The sequence below is a fragment of the Phyllobates terribilis genome, unplaced genomic scaffold, assembly GCF_046119375.1.
Source record: "Phyllobates terribilis strain yellow unplaced genomic scaffold, ASM4611937v1 Scaffold_7__3_contigs__length_470593459, whole genome shotgun sequence".
Classification (NCBI taxonomy): domain Eukaryota; kingdom Metazoa; phylum Chordata; class Amphibia; order Anura; family Dendrobatidae; genus Phyllobates; species Phyllobates terribilis.
Genome location: NW_027362767.1, coordinates 92005620 through 92026694, shown reverse-complemented (window position 1 = coordinate 92026694; position 21075 = coordinate 92005620). Strand labels below are relative to the sequence as shown.

Genomic DNA, 21075 nt, shown 5'->3' with positions numbered 1-21075 from the left:
CATCAGGTTGTCCTAATCCGTTGGAGACCAATCAGGAGTAAGCCCCTATGCTCTCTGCATTGCAGAATCTCCAGAAAGTAACATTTTAGGCGTTCTAAATAATATCTCACTTCAGTTAAAAAAGTAACTATCATTTTAGTTCATGAATCAATAGTGCACATGAGAAAAAGCAACTTTGTAATCTATCTAATCCGATAAATCTGCTTCTTTCTCCTCCTGGACTGATCGTTCACTCTTAATTCATGGGTAAAATCTGTATTGTGAAGTCAGACTTTCACATTACTGAGAGTGGAGATGACAGTTGGTGCTTTTAAAGTTTTCTGGAGCTGGGAGGAGCTAGAGGTCGACACATGTTCTGCTGAAACAGTTATAGTTCTCCATAGAACTCTATAAGCACCAACCGTCATCTCCTATCTCAATAATGGGGAAATTTGTATTCACTTAAGACAGATTTCACCCAATGAATTGTGACATTTGAGAATGACTGACTGATCAATCCAGGAAGTGAAAGAAGCAGATTTCTCTAATAAGATATATTACAAAGGATCTTATTTTCACGTGTACTATTATGAAAAGAAATATATATATTGTAATGATGCTTTGTGTTTGTGACTGTTACATGTTAGTTTTTTTATAGTAAGGGAATTAATGCATTACTTTGTTTTATTTGCCACATAAAAAGCCATTTAATCCTCCTGTTAGGCAGTAGGCTGCTTTATACCTGGTATAATACAGGATAATTACCTTATATTGTTTTATAGTTTCTGTATTACATAAACATTAATCAGCGCCATTTACACATGTTTATTATGTTGTTTCCCGAAACAGCTTCAGTTAATAATTTTGACTCCCTTATTGCTCCTCATTCTACCTTTTTTCCATCCTTATAATAAGTAGTTGCTTGGCAACAAGGAAGCTGTCGGCTCTAGTTTATTACTTATTTGTAATGTATATTTTTGGCTTATTGCTGCTATACATTGTGAGCGATAGACAGCAGAAGCCCCAACACATATGCTCAGAAATGTGGGAAACAACCGCTGCCGCTGATCAATGGTTTGGTGCAAAATCTGCTGCAGAGAGAAGAATGAGTGCTTCCCAAATACTGAAATATAAAGAAAAAGCTTTTTACTTACTCACTCTTGGATCCAATCCGACCATGCTGCAAGTGCGCTGTGCCAACAAGTCTGACAATGCAGATTCCGTCTCCCCGACCCGCTGATTATATTAGTATATGTCTTTATATTAGTTTTATATACTCTTCACACCTAGATATGGCTTAATCTTCATTTTACAGAAGTTTCCACATTGATATATTAGCTATGCTAAAAACTAAATTTTTTTGTATTTTTTTGCTTCTCTTTTAATCAATTCTAAATAGCTGCCCATGAATGTGAGTGTCACAAAATTCTGTTATACTGTCACCATAGTGGCAGTTGTTACAAAATCAAGTTTTCAAACAAAGTACTCCTGAAGCCTCACCCAGGCTGATGTAAAACACTGACCAAATACTGAACGTGTGAACATGACCTTAATGACAACTGGAGTACGAAGCACCAAATTGATTAGGAGACGCATGCTTTTTGCTGAATTTGAAGGATGGCCGTAGCCACACCTTGTATCACTCCAACTCCTCCCTGGCTCTGCCTATTTTGGCGGAGCTGCTTAAAACTGGCCAAAAGGCTCAACATTTTTGTGCAACTCTGTATTGTTAAAAAAATTTGCAAAGTGTTTTACACCAGTATTCACAATTGCACATATGGTTCCTGAATTTTGTGCAAAATCTAAAATTCTCATTTTTTCTTTTCATCTTTTGACCAGTTTGACTTTTTTTTTTTTTAGCACAAAAAGTTGCACCAAAATGTGCAAAAACTGCACCAGCATAACTGGCATCCATAAAATCACTATGGGGGTGGGGGAGGTGGAATACATTTGCATCAAATTTTACCACTTCTTTAAAAGTCTTTTAATCAGTGTAAAACATCTGGAAAAGCCAGATTGATGTAAAAATCATAAAACTAACTAAGCAACCAAAGGACCGCTTTATAAAAAAGGTGAAAATTGTTAGATTTTGTCACAAATCAAAAAGTCTCTAATTTAGATGCAATGATGAATTGGTATGAAGATATGAGACTACATTTGTGCACAGTAATACAATACATTGAAAAATTGGATTACATGGATTTACAGATTTCTTATGTAGAACATTTTGAATCCTATTTATTCTGGTAAATTATTAATTTTGGATTATGAGACATCAGATGCACACTTGACGCCATTCTTTGCATTGAGATGACATATGGCGGTTCTTTACCTTGGCTTTTATGGAGGCACTTACAGTCCTGCAAGCAAAGTGCCGTTGAGTCACTGTTCATACACGGTGTTCGTTCACGTTGCTGAGCAACTGGGATGGCAATGTTCATTTGGCCGCTTTATGCTTCTGTTTGTCCTTCATTTGGTAGATAAGAGGCCTCATACTGTACGAGCCACATGACGTCATCACTTGTCTTCATTTATGATGGTGCCTGATGCGCTTTACTTGTCCAAAATGCAATTGGGGAAAAAAAAAAGCGTTAAAAAAAATACTCAGTAAATTTGATAAAATTCCAGAATCTAATATTCGTGACAATTTACGGTATAATAAGTGCGGATGTGGTTTTGATCGTTGCAACAGAAAACGAAAACGTTCTCGGCTATTTCCCTTACCTCCATACGCTCACACTATCATCCCTTGGACCAGGCGTGTAAGCAGTATGGAGAAGGCAATGAATGGCTGCCGGACACTTTTTGCCGGCGGCTTATATTTGACGACTAAATGGACAGGGCATGTTGAAATCAAGCTGTTGTCGGAGAAGAGTCAAGAAGCCCAACTTTGATCATTGGTCATTGGACCATCTAATGTGTATTCAAGACCAAGAAAAAAATCATCTGGTTCAGCCAACAATGATCATAGGGCCACCTCTATGTTGGTAGTAGTCAACCATGCAAGGACACTTGGTCATACTAGGCAGACGTGATGGACAGGGCAGTGGAGTCGGTAAGCCAAACCTCCGACTCCTCAATTTCCATGACTCCGACTCCCTCACACATGGCTCATGTTTAAGTGATAAATTTACTGTAGCACAGATTGATCTCAGCTAAAAGTCTAGACCCTTAGATCAGGAATAGGACAGACATATATAGGACATTTCATAACTTTCCCAAATTCTTATGCAAAAATATTACCCAGCTTATTATATATTTTAGGAGTCAGTCCATTTTATACCAACTTCACCTAAATGGACATCGACTCCGACTCCACAGCCCTGGTGATGGGACCATTCTGCAGAATACATGATTGGGGAACTGCTGGAGACCTAATCATTGCTTCTCCAATGGGACAGAATTATAATTCCTGTATGGTTACGCTATTAATTCTCAGGAGATGACCCTCACTTCCCCGTCCTGCTCACCCGTCTGGATAATCCCATGTATTCCGATGTGTCTTCTCACTTCATTATTCTCCTGTGTTCCGGGAGTGTAAACATATTATCCATGGATTAATATTTCTAGTCTGTTTTCATTAATTTTTTGCCCGTTGACCAGGAGATGAAATCACGGGAGGCCGTCACTCTGACAGCACCGGCACGCTATTTAGGTAGCGGTTCAATATTTGTAGATTTCTTCCGTGACACAATCCTTTATCTTCTGAACGCTTCTGCAAAGCTGTACGTGGGCAGAAGGGAAGAGAAATCCACAGATTCTTCTACAACTATCTGCATTATAACTAATGTGTTTTGTTCCTTTGTTACATCCATACTCTCATAGGCAGATGGATATTAATAGATTCATTTTACATTATTTGTATTATAGGGCCTCAGGAAAACTAATCGCAGGAGACCTGAACATCGTGATCAGCTATAAGAGATAACCTCACTCCCTATAGCAGGACGGAATAGGGGTTTATCCTGAAATATATACTGTATTTTATTGTGATCCTCCAATGCGGAGAGCTGCCTGGAATGTAACCGATCTGCTTCTTTCTCCTCCAGGACTGATTTTTTTATTTTCAAAATTCTCAATTGAGTGGTAAAATCCATATTAAGTGTAGACAGAATGTTACATTACTGAGATAGGAGGTATCAGTTGGTGCTGATAAGATTCTATGTATAGGGGAGGGAGGAGCTCCTCGCCCCTCTCTTATACATAGGATTTTATCAGCAGCAGCTGCCATCTCCTATCTCAGTAATGCAAAATTCCATCTTCACTGAATACAGATTTTACCCGTCATTTAAGAATTTTAAAAATGAAAGATCAATTCTGGAAATGCAGGAATACAGTGACACAGCTGAAAATACAGGATCCACCTATCACAATAGGCAATGTAACCGCTGACCCTCCGCCTCCTTCCTTTACCTTGGCACATGCTCACTAGATGCGTCAGTACAAGACATAGGGTTGGGATCTGACCATTGTGGCTCATGTTCATGTTTTGTTTCCTGAAGCCGCAGAAAGTTAGAATTTACTTAATGAAAATTTCATTGATCTCGTTTTTATTTTTTATTGAGATATGTAAAAAAAAAATTGTAAAAAATAATTTAAAATACATTTAACACAAAAAGCTGATTTTAAAAAAAACAAAACAATAGGTCATTCATTATCTGATGATCGGATAATCACAGGGTTTCCTGATGAGGTAGGACATAGCATCGAGTGTTTAATAGCCTGCAGTGCCACCAAAGAGGGCATACTGAATTATGCTGTGCCCATTGAGATAATTAAGCTGCATGGATATGCCAGGACCATTGTACCCACTCTATCCTTTGGTTGATAGATGACAGTCCTGAATGAGGTACCGTTCCTAACCCCCCCCCCCCCATCTCAGTTTTTTTTCCTATTTATTTTTTTTTCACCCTATTAATTTATTGGTCGCATGACCATTTTATGAGTTGGCCAAATTCTGCAAATTATTGCACAGCTGAGACATGTATATTATAGCTTTCGGCAGCAGGGCGAGCATGGTGTAACTAGAGTCTTATGGGCCCCGATTCAAAATTTGGACCTGGGCCCCTACGTACATGTTGGTCAGATGTATTAGGCTTTGTAGCATTCTAAATCTTATAAAATATACGTGTTGCCCCCCATAATGTAATAGTGTCCCCTGTCTTGTACTAATGTTACCCATCCTGAGCCCCTTTCCAGTAATAATGTCCTTATCCTGGGCCCTTCCTTCTATAATGTCCCCCATCTTGGGCCAATTCCTGTTATGATGTCCCTCGTCCTGGGCCAGTTCTTGGTATAATGTCTCTTGTCCTGGGCCAGTTCCTGGTGTAATGTCTCTCATCCTGGGTCCTCTGTGACCGCGATCGTTGCGCCCCTGAGGACACACAATCTGACGACTATTGTGTGATCAGAGCCGTGGAACACCATTCATGTTGAGTGAAGGGTCTTGATACCTCATTGAAGGGAATAGATAAGATAAGATGACTATAATCTATTGTTAGTCAATGTTATTAATATAGGACATTAAACTTGGCTCCATTTGTCATATCCCATGAGTACAAATCATTAGTGTGTTCTTCCGAGGCGCTCCTGGACCTGCTGCTGTTTTCGGTGGTGACCTCGCACAGCAGGTTTGTGGCATCTTGGAATATCTCAGGTAACCACACTCACCTGGTACATGACGCACAGTCTGCTTCTTTCATAAACATGTTTGTGTTTCACATACACAGGAAGCGCGGTGAGCGGCAGCGACTGTTGGTAACCACCGACTGTGACACTTTAAAAATGACTGTTCCGACTGTGACTTGTTTATCTCTTCATAATCCTTCTTGTGATGAGCACAGAGAAGTGATTGTTCTTTGTTATATACGGGGCCCATAAATGAACCTGTATTTGACTTACAGCTAAAAGAATAGATTTATTATATCGACTTGTCCGCTAAAGTCGGTGTGCGTTCTTCAGTCGCATGCAATATGTGATGCAGAATTATTTTGAAAATAAACACGCAGAGGTAGTACCCCCATCAAAGGGTAGATTAGAAAAATTAAAGTAATCTTGCAAGGCCCAATTGAAAATGTACTAACATTTGTGTATGAAGCTCCTGTGAATATCTCCGCATTTCTATGGTTATAACCTGCAACATAATGCTGTTTTATAGTCTGATTTTGAAGGCATGTGTCAGGCTATGTGCCCACGATGCAGAAATGCTGCAGATTTTTTCCGCTTCTCCCTGGCAGGAAAAACTCATGCGGATTTTACATGCGTTTTTCCCGCCAGGTAGAAGCGTTTGTGAAGCGTCTTTGCATGCATTTCTGCATGCGGGTTATCAAGCGCTTTCCCAAGAGATTTCAGCATCACTTGGAAAGTGCTTGACAACTTGGTCACACTATATAAATCCATGCAACCGGCATATATAGTGTGACCAAGTAATAGTTAAAAAAAGAATGAAAATGGTAAAAAATAAAGATTATACTTACCTTCCGATGGCCCCCAATGTTTTCTCCGCTGCGTCCGGTCTGTTGTACGGCTTGCGGTGGTGTGAAAGGACCTTTCATGACGTCATTTAGTCATGAGAACGGGTCACGCGACCGCCGACGTCGGCGATCGCGTGACCTATCACATGACTAAATGACATCATGAAAGGTCCTTTTAGACCATCGCGAGCCGTACAACAGACCGGACGCAGCGGAGAAAACATTGGGGGCCATCGGAAGGTAAGTATAATCTTTATTTTTTATTATAAATTTTTTTTTTACAGTTTCTATGGTACCTGGGTCTGGATGAGAGTCTCCTCTTCTCCAGACCCGGGTACCATCCGCACATTGAATCGCTTAATATTCGCATGTGCACATGTGCTCATGCGGATATTATGGGATTCATTGCACGTCAATGGCGGCAATTACGCTGCGTGTCCGCAAAATGAATGGACGTGCTGTGTATTTTTCCGCAATGATAATCCGCAGCGGAAATTTCCGCAGCATGTGCACAGATGGAAACTCCAACACGGTGCTTAGTAAAACCCAGTATGAACGTGAACTAAGTCTTGTTCAAATCGCACTGTTCTGGCTCCTTGCTAAGCTCCGTACCGAAGGAGGGATGGGCGCTAATGGAAAGAAGAAGAAATAAGAATTTTAAAAAAATTTTTGTGTGTGATTTTTTTTTTTTTTTATCTGTTTTACCTGCTTTGGAAATTAAAGAAAGTTGTATCTTGTTTTTTTTTAGAAGATCTAATTCTCTAAAACAAGAGATACTATACAACAAAAAACGGAAATGACAAAATGCAATAGAAAATGGCAAGAGGCATAAACCTTGTCCAATGGTGAAGAGGAATCCAAAGTATGAATACAATAAGATTAATGCCTTGATCAATAGCTGGCAGCACGGTGCTATAAAACATTGAATATCAGCAGTGTAATGATGATTAATGGTCTCTTGAGAAAGAATTGAAAAGTAATAAATATTTCAGTGCATGGGATAAGCAGTAGTAATTGATGCCAGCGAGTGAGTGTAAAGCCGTTGGTGCCATTGTTCTAATGATGGGCGCAGGATAAGCAGATTTTTCTATTATCCCTTGTGTTGGTCGGTAGTTATCCGTTCAATACTCTTTAGAGACTAGATGACATGATGAAAATCCTGGACACGTGCTGAACTTTGGCCTGTGATGCACCATGAATTATGTCCCACAGGAATGCATAGAAGCTAGATGCACATTTTTAATAATTAAAACCAACTAGCGAAACACTTTTTATTTTACGTCATAAAATATTTTTTTTATTTTTTGCTTTTAGATCTTTTACATTTTTGGACGTGATTATGGGTGCAGAGATCTTGGCTGAGGTTCTGTAATACGTAACAAGAGATCTATGCTTTACAGCAGCCACATGGACCATAGACAGGACATGTTCATTGTCTGCTACAAAAGAGTATTCTCGGCTTTGCGATTTGTCGAGGTCCTTATTGCAAATATAACAATTATCGTAAGGTATACGGTAAATGAAATGTATTATACAGTAGCGCTAAAATTACTGTGTAGATTATGTGTAAATCCTGAGATGAACCATGGTCTTAAAATAACAGATATTCAGTAATAGTGAAGCCATTTTTTAGTATTGAATTTTTTAAACATTTTTGCAAAACCTTTTCAACACTTGACAAGTTTTTCTCATCCACAGACATTCACAGCATGGTGTAATTCACATCTCCGCAAGGCTGGAACACAGATTGAGAATATAGATGAGGACTTCCGAGATGGCCTTAAACTCATGTTATTACTTGAAGTTATTTCAGGTGAGAAAGTTTATTATATCACGGTGTAATACTTTGTACAGTACAGTATAAATTGGTAGCATGTTCTATTGTCAGGACACTACAGATGCTGGTCTTTGGTGGATATAATCATTATGTTATTGGAGTTGGCCGCTATGACAACTTAAAGGGAAGTCAGCAGGATTTCACCCTCAAACTATTTCTATACACTTGTAGATAGACGAATCCAGCAATACCTTTACATGACCAGTCTGTTCTTCTGTTACTGAAAAATTTGCATTTGAACTGATATGCAAATGGCTATGGTAGATCTGAAGCCTCTGTCACTCCAGCTCTATTCTGCACCCAGTGCTGCCTCCTCCTGCTTGACTGGTGGCTCCTTTGCCTGAAGTAACACAGCACAGAGGCTGTCAGTCAGTCTTCAGTGTCATACTATTCTAAGTCAAGGAGAATGCGGTGCTGGACAGGGAGTAGAGCTGGGGTGACAGAGGCTTCAGATCTATCATAGTTCTTCTGCTTCATTTTCAGTGAGTACGGAAAGTATTCAGACCCCTTTAAATTTTTCACTTTGTGTTTCATTGCAGCCATTTGGTAAATTCTAAAAAGTTCATTTTTTTCTCATTAAAGTACACTCTGCACCCCATCTTGACTGAAAAAAAAAACAAATGTAGAAATTTTTGCAAATTTATTAAAAAAGAAAAACTGAAATATCACATGGTCATAAGTATTCAGACCCTTTGCTCAGTATTGAGTAGAAGCCCCCTTTTGAGCCAGTACAGCCATGAGTCTCCTCTGCCATTCTTCCTTGCAAATCCCCTCCAGTTCCGTCAGGTTGGATGGTGAACGTTGATGGACAGCCATTTTCAGGTCTCTCCAGAGATGCTCAATTGGGTTTAGGTCAGGGCTCTGACTGGGCCAGTCAAGAATGGTCACAGAGTTGTTCTGAAGCCACTCCTTTGTTATTTTAGCTGTGTGCTTAGGGTCATTGTCTTGTTGGAAGGTGAACCTTCGGCCAAGTCTGAGGTCCAGAGCACTCTGGAAAAGGTTTTCATCCAGGATATCTCTGTACTTGGCCGCATTCATGTTTACTTCAATTGCAACTAGTCGTCCTGTCCCTGCAGCTGAAAAACACCCCCATAGCATAATGCTGCCACCACCATGTTTCACTGTTGGGATTGTATTGGGCAGGTGATGAGCAGTGCCCGGTTTTCTCCACATATAACGCTTAGAATTATCACCAAAAAGTTCTATCTTCATCTCATCAGACCAGAGAATCTTATTCCTCATCGTCTGGGAGTCCTTCATGTGTTTTTGAGCAAACTTTATGCGGGCTTTCATATGTCTTGCACTGAGGAGAGGCTTCCGTCAGGCCACTCTGCCATAAAGACCCGACTGGTGGAGGGCTGCAGTGATAGTTGACTTTGTGGATCTTTCTCTCATCTCCCTAATGCATCTGTGGAGCTCAGCCACAGTGATCTTGGGGTTCTTCTTTACCTCTCTCACCAAGTTTCTTCTCCCACGATTGTTCAGTTTGGCTGGACAGCCAGGTCTAAGAAGACTTCTGGTAGTCCCAAACGTCTTCCATTTAAGGATTATGGAGGCCACTGGGCTCTTATGAACCTTGAGTAATACAGAAATTCTTTTGTAACCTTGGCCAGATCTGTGCCTTGCCACATTTCTGTCTCTGAGCTCCTTGGGCAGTTCCTTTGAGCTCATGATTTTCATTTGGTCTGACATGCACTGTGAGCTGTTAGGTCTTATATAGACAGGTGTGTGCCTTTCCAAATCAAGTCCTATCAGTTTAATTAAACACAGCTGGACTCCAATGAAGGAGTAGAACCATCTCAAGGAAGATCACAAGGAAATGGACAGCTTGTTACTTAAAGATGAGTGTCTGACTAAGGGTCTGAATACTTATGACCGTGTGATATTTGTTTTTCTTTTTTAATAAATTTGCAAAAATTTCTACATGTCTGCTTTTTTTCAGTCAAGATGGGGTGCAGAGTGTACTTTTAGAAGAAAAAAAAAAACTTTTTAGAATTTACCAAATGGCTGCAATGAAACAAAGAGTTAAACATTTAAAGGGGTCTAAATACTTTTCGTACCCACTGTATTTTCAATTCAAAAGCTGATTTCTCAGGAACGGACTGGCAATGTAAAGGTATTACTGTGCTTGTCATTGAAAGAGCTATATGCGCATAGAAATATTTTGGAAGGGGGGGGAGGGAGATATCCTGCTGACAGATTGCCTTTAACTTTCGACATTGGTTTAGTCTATGTGAGGCTTACACTAGGACGTTGTCCAAGACTGAAGGGCTCTGCATGTGCAGCTTTTTGCTTTATTTTTGCCCCTGTCTCTGTATTGCGTGGCACCTACTTATCCAGTTTTCAGGTGATAGTAGTTTGTCTTGGGCTCTGTGCACATCTGTATTGAGGACTAGGTTTAGGGTGTGTCCTACGTTGCGGAGGAGCCGCGTGCGGATATGCAAATGAGCTCCGCTTTTTTTTTTATCCCTACGGACTTTCCCCATAGAGATTAGGTCTATGGGGAAAGTCCGCATGCGGACCCGCACGAGAAATTGACATGCTGTGGTCTGAAAAGACGCGCCGCATGTCAGTTTCCGCGGGTGTACAGAGACTCATAGTGGACATGGGATTTGTACAAATCCCATCCACTATGCTGTAACAGCTGGCCGCTGCGGGTTTGATGCTGCCTAAATCCGCAGCGTCCAACCCGCAGCGGCTCTGGATCGTGGGCACACACCTTTAGGGTCTCTGTTGCAGATTCCAGCAGATATGACATGAAGAATAGCACTGCATGCTAATGTCAGAAATTTTTAGAAATCCTATAATAAATCAGGGGTCCACATTTTTCCCAGTGGTATCAATCAGCAATACCTCTAGGTTTTCGGTATAATCCCTTTATAACCACAACGCAAGTATGGACAGAAACTTGGTGCTTTTGTGCCCTGGATAGTTTGTTCACTTTAGTGCTACAATTTAGCTGTACTAGATATAATAAAATGATAGGAAACTATTGTTTTTTTTATTTTGTAATTTAATTTAGTGTATTGTTAAGAGGAGAGACATAAAGGAAAGGCAGAATAAAACACCACTGTGTGAAAAAGGCCTAAATGATGGCGCTAGCCTACTTTGGACACATCATAAGAAGAGAGCAATCACTGGAGATGAACATCATGGTCGGAAGAAGGCGAAGAGGAAGACCAGAAACCTGATGGCTTGATACCATCAAGATTGTATCAAGCCATCGAATTGCTGGTCTTCCTCTTCAGAAAAGACCCTGGTGGACCTATCCAGGCTTGTACAAGATCTGTCTCCCTACAGAGCCTTCATCCATCAAGTTGCCAGGGCTCACGTTCGAGCTGAGGGCTGTTAATAATTATAATAATAAGTTCCAGCCTAATGCCTCTTGCAGACCCTATACACTAATTGATGGCTTTTTTTTTGTTGGGTTTAGTGTCACCACACACATTAGGCTAACGTCAGCTGTAACCTGTTAACCTCGGTGAGCTCGGCCTACAGTCTAAATGTGTATCGGAGCCTCCCGATAGCTGATATTGGAGGAGATAAGGATCCGGCATGTCCAATTTCTGACTGCCGATATTTTTCTGGTCTGTGGGACTCCTCTGGAGAGCCTTCTTGTGTGTGGGGTCCAGTAGAGCGTGTTGGCAGACGAACCATCATTTGTCTTGCAACTATCTATTGTGTATGGGGGCTTTATACTCCGCTTACTAAATAATAATTTTTTTTATCGTCTCCACAGGGGAACGTTTACCCAAACCCGAACGAGGCAAAATGCGAGTGCACAAGATCTCCAATGTCAACAAAGCTCTGGACTTTATTGCCAGTAAAGGGGTAAAACTGGTGTCCATAGGTGCAGAAGGTGAGACATTTATTTTTCTTGTATTATTTTTAATATTGGCTTTTAGGCTTGTCCCCTTTCAGAAAACTATGGGTTATAAGCTGCCGTAATTTTGACAAACCAAATGGAGTATTACTTGCCCTGTCCTGGTGTTCGATCTCTGGGCCAACTTCAGTTTTATAGGAGGCATCTTGATGAGCCAAACAGAATATGGCATGTGGGGGACCTGTCCTTTCCTCACCCTCCTGAAATATTTTATCGTGTGCATGTTTCCCGAAACTATAGCAGCCGTATCTGATAAGACATTCCAAGTTGGCGATGCCATGAGATTTGTTCTTGCCTGTAACATGATAACATTTATAGTGTCCCAGGGAAGTGCAAAGTATATTCATTATCAGGGTTGTATGTGTCGCAGGGTTTTATAACTATTTATTTTCCTGGTTGAATGTATTGAAAAGGTTTTTCCCAGAATAAAAAGTTATCCTCTATGGAGCTCAGCAAAGCGCTGTCTAGAATGGAACAGTTGTGCACATGTTTGACCTCCTCTCCATTCATGGTCTAAGTATGGAAGCCTTCTCCCTACAGTCGGAGTATGGGCTGGGGAAGGAATAGCAGCCAGCGACTACTCATGGGCCCCTTGGGTTCAGATGATATTCATATGTTACCTGAAGACCTCCAAAATATGAAATGTATGTGTCGAAGAATTAGACTGTCATGTCTGTATTAATGCTAACTGAGAAGGTCGGGAAAGCAGCCATTCTCCATCTCTGCCTAATTAGGGAAATCTCTCACTTCTAGGGTTTGTTTAAAGCGGACGAGTGCTATACATGGTTTTTACGGATAGCACTTGTATCCATGTTAGTGCACATGTCCGATTATTTCCTTGGACCGAGCGGTCAGAGGAAAAAAATAGCAGAATGCACGATTCAAATCTACAGGTCCTCCATGAATAAAACATATAGCAATAGGCTAAGATACCCTGGAAAAGTTCAGAGAGATCTATCTGGACCAAAAAGCAGATGTTCTGCGCATATTAAGATATAAGATCTTATAGGAAAAAAAGGGCGCTTACAGAACTAATTAAAAATATACTTTATTGGTAACATTAACAATAAAAACACTAGTAATAAATCTAAAATTGGTGGGCAGGTAAATGGTGGCAGCAAGCTAAAAATTGGCACCAGCGTACAGCTAAGTATACCTAAACTCGATGTAGCATGCAAAACATTACTTGTAGAGACTAAAATATAACATAAATTCATTAAATGCCATCATATTAATATGGGCAACATTCATGTATAGTTTACCATACAATGACCTAATGCAATGAGCTGTAGCAATAAGCGTAATATCCATCCCAAACACAGATACACATGCGACTTCTCAAAAATTGACCTATTGCAATGCAAAGCGCTGTAGCCAGGCCCAAACCACAAGTTAAATAAAGTTTGCATGAACCGATGAGGAATGATCAAACAGACAATACCTGGCTGAAACTAAGATCCTCCATGAAGAACCAGACAGCACAGATGGCATCAGTGTGCATTTTGTCTATTGTAATGGACAGTAGAACCTTTGCAATTTTATTTATTTTTTGTTTCATTTACAGTCATAGCCGAAAGTGTTGGCATCATTGACATTATTCCAGAAAATGAATCATTTACCCTAGAAAATAATTGCAATTACACATGTTTTGTTATACACATGTTTATTTCCTTTGTGTGTATTGGTACAACACAAAAACAGAGAAAAAATAAAGGCAAATTGGACATAATTTCACACAAAATCCCAAAAATGGGCCGGACAAAATTGTTTGTATCCTCAATTTAATATTTGGTTGCACACCCGTTGGAATATAGAACTGAAATCAATCGCTTCCTATAACCATCAACAAGCTTCTTACACCTCTCAACTGGAATTTTGGATCACTCTTCTTTTACAAACTGCTCCAGGTCTATCATATGTGAAGGCGTCTTCTCCCAACAGCAATTTTAGAATCTCTCCATAAGTGTTTAATGGGATTTAGATCTGGACTCATTGCTGCTACTTCAGAACTCTCCAGCGCTTTGTTTCCATCCAGGTTTGGGGGCTTCCTGAAGTATGTTTGGCATCATTGTCCTGCTGAAAGACCCATGACCTAAGACGCAAACCCAGCTTTCTGACGCTGGGCATTGCGACCCAAAATCCATTGGTAATCTTCAGATTTCATGATGCCTTGCACACAGTCAAGGCACGACTGCCAGAGGCAGCAAAACAACCACAAAACATCTTTGAACCTCCACCAGATTTGACTGTAGGTATTGTGTTTTTTTTCTTTGTAGGCCTCATTCCGTTTTTGGAAAACAGTAGAATGATGTGCTTTACCAAAAAGCTCTATCTTGGTCTCCCCTGTCCACAAGACGCTTTCCCAGAAGGATTTTGGCTTACTCATGTACTTTTTGGCAAGCTGCAGTCTAGCTTTTTTATGTCTGTGTCAGCAGTGGGGTCCTCCTGGGTCTCCTGTCATAGTGTTTCATTCAAATTTCGACAGATAGATTGAGCTGACATTTATGCATACTGAGCCTGCAGGACAGCTTGAATTTCTTTGGAACTTGATTGGGGCTGCTTATCCACCATCCGGACTATCCTCTGTTGCAACCTTTCACCAATATTTCTCTGCCATCCATGTCCAGGGAGATTAGCTACAGTGCCTTGGGTTGTAAACTTCTTGATTATGTTTTGCACCATGGACAAAGGAACGTCAAGATCTCTGGAGATGGGTTTGTAATCTTGAGATTGTTGATATTTTTCAACAATTTTGGTTCTCAAGTCCTCAGACAGTTCTCTTCTCCTCTTTCTGTTCTCCATGCTTAGTGTGGCACGCACACACACACAATGCAATGATTGATTCAACTTCTCCCTTTTTTATCTGGTTTCAGGTGTGATTTTCATATTGCCCACACCTGTTACTTGCCACAGGTTAGTTTGAACAAGCATCACATGCTCCAAACAATGTTTACCCACAATTTTGGGAAGGTGCCAACAATTTTATCCCGCCCGTATTTGGGGTTTTGAGTGAAATTATGTCCAACTTGCCTTTTTTTTTTTCCAGTTACTTTTTTTTGTGTTGTTCCAATACACACAAAGGAAATAAGTGTATAATAAAGCATGTGTAATTGCAATAATTTTCTGGGAAAATACTTCATTTTCTGGAACAAATTCAAGGGTGCCAACACTTTCAGCCATGACTGTCCGTAAAAACTAACACTGATGAAATTCGAAATGTTTTCTGCATCCAAGAAAAATCACTGACATCTGAGACCTAAGCGACAGTCAGAGCCTAGTGGTCTAAGTGATGTTTTATAACTATGTGCCAGGTCAATAGCTCGTTACTATATAGTGGGTGTGTAATTCTTGTAGAACAATAAAGTTTTATGACCCGATAGAATTTTTTTTTATGATATATTTGTCGGTAAGTACAATAATGCCTGGAACATAGAACCTGTGAATTTATTGCATCGCTCTGATTACAGGTGATGATTGTATTTTGCTTGATTTCCAGTTAATTACACATAGGGCTTTCTAGGTCGCTATATTGGGGGGACACAGGAACCTTGGGTTATTGTGCTGCCTCCTGGAGGCCTACACTAAGAATGCATCTTAAAAAATAAACTGACTCCTCTTCACTGGACTACACCTGGGCCGCCAACACTTAGCTGTTCAGTTAATACTAAACCAAGACCCTCCCAAAGATGGATGGAAGGGTGCTGTGTCCTCCAGTGACGGCTAAGAGAGAGATTTTACGGAAAGGACCGGACGTCTGTTGGGGGTGGGGGGACCCGACATCTTTATTTTTGCAGACTCCCTGTAGACTTGTTACCAAGGTCTTATCTATACTAATGAATTACATGATAGGATTGTCGGAGTAGATTTGACTTTTCTGACCCTCCGTGTTGGGTCTATAGGGTCAATAGCTCTTGGCTGACATTTGTGGGCCTCAAATATCCAATAAACAAGAACACTAGGCTCTGCTAAATGGATGGATTATATTGATCATGGATAAGTAGATGTCAGGCAGCTCTGGTCACGCTTATCTTTGGGAAAACTATAGCACAGAACATGCTAAAATCCAGCCTCGGCACACGGGGGACATCATGGTGTGCAAATCATTTACGATATACTTTCTGTCCACGTCGATCAATCAAATTCCAACCTTCAGTTTTTCATTACTTGTTAAAAAAAAAAAAAAAAAGGTGGAAAAAAAAGGTGGGGTTGAATGAGTATATGGGGCCATGTATTACCAAGTTAGAGCCTTTCTTCTATTTCATTAGCAGATTTCATCTCTAATTCTCAATGCTTTCATTACTTTTTTTTTTAATTTTCAGAAATTGTCGATGGCAATGCTAAAATGACCCTAGGAATGATTTGGACCATTATCCTCCGTTTTGCTATACAAGACATTTCCGTTGAAGGTAATTTATCCCTTCCCCAATACATATAATGTCCGTACTTCCAGCATGGCAGGAGCGTAGCTATAGGGGTCGTAGAGTTTAGTTGTTATTTAGTCAAGTATTGCTGAATAAGGGTGTCCTAAACTATAGCCACGTTACCCTAAAATACACCAATGTATAGTACTGCCAAAATGTCACTTCTTGCAGAGGCTGAAGGTCGGGGATAAAGATTGGTGTAGCACATTAGGAGTGCTCTAAAGCAGAGGTCCCCAACCGCCGGTCCGCGGACCAGGACCGGGCCGTTGGGGTTTTTCAGCCGGTCCGCGGGGAGAGGGGGCCCCTCCAGCCTCCAGCAGGGCCGCCATCAGTGCATGACTGCCCTGACTCCAGTATGGGGCCCGGCCGGTAGGAGCCCCCTCGGAGCCCCCCTCTTGTGCGTCTCTCTCCTCATGGGGCCCCCGGCCGCATGCTAAGCGCCGGGTCCGGGACATCTTAGCGCTGCGCTGCTGCGGCAGCACCTTCATGATTCCCCTGACTTCCGGTCATGTGACGGCGCCGTCACATGGCCGGAAGTCAGGAGAACCTGGTGTCAGCGATTTGGACGAGCGCCAGGATTCTGCAGGGATCGCATGGGGGTAAGTATAACAAGTTTTATTTTTTTTTAAATACAATTAACTAGGAGTGGGGGGAATGGGAGATGCACATGGGGGGAGGGGAGAGATGAGAGATGCACATGGGGGAGGGGAGAGATGAGAGATCCACATGGGGGGGAGGGGAGAGATGAGAGATGCACATGGGGGGAGGGGAGAGATGAGAGATGCACATGGGGGGAGGGGAGAGATGAGAGATGCACATGGGGGAGGGGAGAGATAAGAGATCCACATGGGGGGGAGGGGAGAGATGAGAGATGCACATGGGGGAGGGGAGAGATGAGAGATCCACATGGGGGGGAGGGGAGAGATGAGAGATGCACATGGGGGAGGGGAGAGATGAGAGATCCACATGGGGGGGAGGGGAGAGATGAGAGATGCACATGGGGGAGGGGAGAGATGAGAGATGCACATGGGGGGAGGGGAGAGATGAGAGATGCACATGGGGGGAGGGGAGAGATGAGAGATGCACATGGGAGGGAGGGGAGAGATGAGAGATGCACGGGGGGGTGAGAGATGCACGGGGGGGTGAGAGATGCACGGGGGGATGAGAGATGCACGGGGGGATGAGAGATGCACGGGGGGGGGATGAGAGATGCACGGGGGGTGGATGAGAGATGCACGGGGGGTGGATGAGAGATGCACGGGGGGTGGATGAGAGATGCACGGGGGGGATGAGAGATGCACGGGGGGGATGAGAGATGCACGGGGGGTGGATGAGAGATGCACGGGGGGTGGATGAGAGATGCACGGGGGGTGGATGAGAGATGCACGGTGGGTGGATGAGAGATGCACGGTGGGTGGATGAGAGATGCACGGTGGGGATGAGAGATGCACGGTGGGGATGAGAGATGCACGGGGGGTGGATGAGAGATGCACGGAGGGGGATGAGAGATGCACGGAGGGGGATGAGAGATGCACGGAGGGGGATGAGAGATGCACGGGGGTGAGAGATGCACATGGGGGGGTGAGAGATGCACATGGGGGGGTTATGTTTACATAACTTTGTTGCCTTATGAAGGGCGGGGGGGGGCCCCAAAAATTTCTTGCACAGGGGCCCACTACAGTCTGTGTCCGCCCCTGGGATGAAGTAAATGCAGCTGAACAGCAGCTGTCAGGACAGCTGCCCTGTCCTGCTGCAGGGCGTGATGGGGCCTCAGTGATGCGGCTCCTGGCACAGCACATTATGTGGGGCTCCTGGCGGGGACCTGGTCTACACTATATGATAAGTATGCACTAAACTCCAAATCCCTCCATTACCCCGCCCCCATATGACCAAAGCCCTGCCCACCCCACCCCCTCCTTGCTGGGCCATGGAAAAATGGTCTTGCTTCAAGCCGGTCCCTGGTGCAAAAAAGGTTGGGGACCACTGCTCTAAAGGGATCTGTCAGTAGGATCGACCCTCCTCCTTCTTCCAAGAGCAATAACTTTTTGTTAAATTTTTTTAATTTTTTCACTTAACCATATGAGAGCTTGTATTTTACGGAACAAGTTGTACTTTTGAATAAAGCCATTCATTTTATCATGTGATGTACTGGCAAGCAGGGAAAATAATTTCTATGTGAGTTAAAATTGCAAAAAAAGTACAATTTCACAATTATTTATTTTTGTCATGTTTACTGTATGGTAAAACTAGCCGGGCAATATGATTCTCCAGGTCTGTACAATTACGCAGTTACCAACATTGTATAGTTTTTTATTTTATTGAAGTGATGAGAAAATTCAGAAATTTGTTAAAAAACGGCAACAAAAGCATATTTTATTTTATTTATTTTTTTTAAGAGACCCGTAAACATTAATATTTTCGGGGTACGGGTCTGTGTGAGGGCTTATGTTTTGCTCCCTGAGTTGGTTTTCACTGATACCATTTTGGGGTAGATAGGATGTTTTGATTGCCTCTTATTGCATTTTATTGTAATGTTTCTGCTGCTCAAAAAACGAATTCTGGCTTTTCTCGTTATGTCATTTATCGATTTGATTCATTTTCTATTTTGATAGGTCGGACTCGTCTGAACACAATGATCCCAAATATGTGTATTTTGTTTTTAAATGTTTTATTTTTAGTGGGAGAAATGGGGGGGGGATTTGAACTTTTGTATTCTTTTTTTCATATTTTTAAAAACCTTTTTTCTCACTTTTTGCTGTATTTTATAGTCCCCTTAGGGGACTTGAAGCTGCGATTGTCCGATCGCTTGTGCTATACATAACAGTCCGGCGTTCACAGAGGGATCTGAATGACCGGCACGGGGGTCTTCAGCAGACTCCTGGCCATCATGGTAACCCTTCGGCTCCCCGTGATCATGTTACGGGCGCGTCGATGCTATACTTGGTATTAATGATATTCATGAAGTTATACCGTCTACTATTTACATTATTTGCTTTCATAGAAACATCTGCCAAAGAAGGACTTCTTCTGTGGTGTCAGAGGAAGACCGCTCCCTATAAGAATGTGAATATACAGAACTTCCACATCAGGTGAGGGACCTGCAACATCTACATTTAGAAAGATCTTTCTAAAAAAATAATCTTCTCCCTTTAATAAATCATTTCCTAGTGCTTTCTGTGCCATGTATTATCTTGTCAGAATTCTAAGAAACCTTTTTTTTTTTTCCTTACAGCTGGAAAGATGGACTTGGCTTCTGCGCTCTTATTCATAGGCATCGTCCAGAGCTTATCGATTATGGCAAGTTACGGAAGGTAGCTAGATTTATAATATAATGCTGACATCCAAGAAATACAAGGACTACAGAATTTATTTCAGACTTAAAGGGTATTTTCAAGTTTGGAAGTTGATGCCTATCCATAGAAAAGGGGATAACGTGCCGATCACTGCTGGGATTCCCGCTAATCTCAAGATCTGGTGCTCTTCCCATCGATCATGCGCACCACCTCCCAATTCACTCTTAATGTGATTGCTGGAGATACCAGAGCTCTGAGCTTGGCTCATCATCGGCATGAATGGTATGGTCTACGTCTGTTGCATTCACATGAGAAGAGCCTCGGTTCTTGGTTTCCAAACTTTCAGGAAATTATCCCTTTTACCATGGATGGTGGATCACTTCCAAACTTGAGATTACCCCTTTAAGTATCCATGAGAAGTAAAGGAAGGTGGCCATACAATTCAGGAGGCTGAATGCTTAGCTAGTCAAAAGCTGCTGTTCCCTACTCTTATATATATATATATATATATATATATATATATATATATATATATATATATATATATATATATATATATATATATATATATATATATATATATATATATATATATATATATATATATATATATATAATATTTAGTTTGGCCAAGCATGCATGACTTTTCAATGGGGAGAGGGATGTAAGCCGCTGTCAGACCTTTCTAGCTGTGTGGCTAATCTCGAAAGGATCTGGCTGATCCAAATTGGCATAATCTGTCCAAGAAGATCTCGGAGACCTCCCAATACACATTGGATGGTTGACTTATCCCCCTGAAATCAATGGGCTTAACTGACTTTTTTTCTAAGGTGTGGACTCTTTAGCTGAATTGTGGGTCCCTTGTATAATGGCGGCCACAAGCCAGCCCTGGTTTTGTTGAATAATTCATACCAACAGCGGCTGATAGACCCCATTGACTTATCGGGGTTACAATTGTAGTGTCTGATGTTCTTATGGCAAGAATAGCTCTGACTGTGACTGACCCGTCCAAAGAGCCACTGATGTAGACACGCCATAGCGTTATCATTAATCTGTGATGTTCTCTATATCCAATGTATCTTTGGAAAGCTGAAAACAAATGGGTTAAACCTGCGCTGCCGTCAAAAGATAAGACAGAGATCCAAAGTATGCGGTTTTAGTCAACGCGTTTCGAAGTTTCAAACTTCTT

At 41.7% G+C, this 21075-nt stretch overlaps 1 protein-coding gene across 3 annotated transcripts in view; it reads left to right on the top strand.

Moving 5' to 3' along the window:
- Positions 1-21075, top strand: part of ACTN1 (actinin alpha 1) — a 122128-nt gene that overhangs the window by 34281 nt on the left and 66772 nt on the right. For all 3 annotated transcript variants that reach the window (XM_073638976.1, XM_073638975.1, XM_073638977.1), the window contains exons 2-6: positions 8151-8265; positions 12029-12148; positions 16492-16578; positions 19595-19682; positions 19826-19904. In XM_073638976.1, the coding sequence (XP_073495077.1) occupies positions 8151-8265; positions 12029-12148; positions 16492-16578; positions 19595-19682; positions 19826-19904 (489 nt within the window). The remainder of the gene's footprint in view (positions 1-8150; positions 8266-12028; positions 12149-16491; positions 16579-19594; positions 19683-19825; positions 19905-21075) is intronic.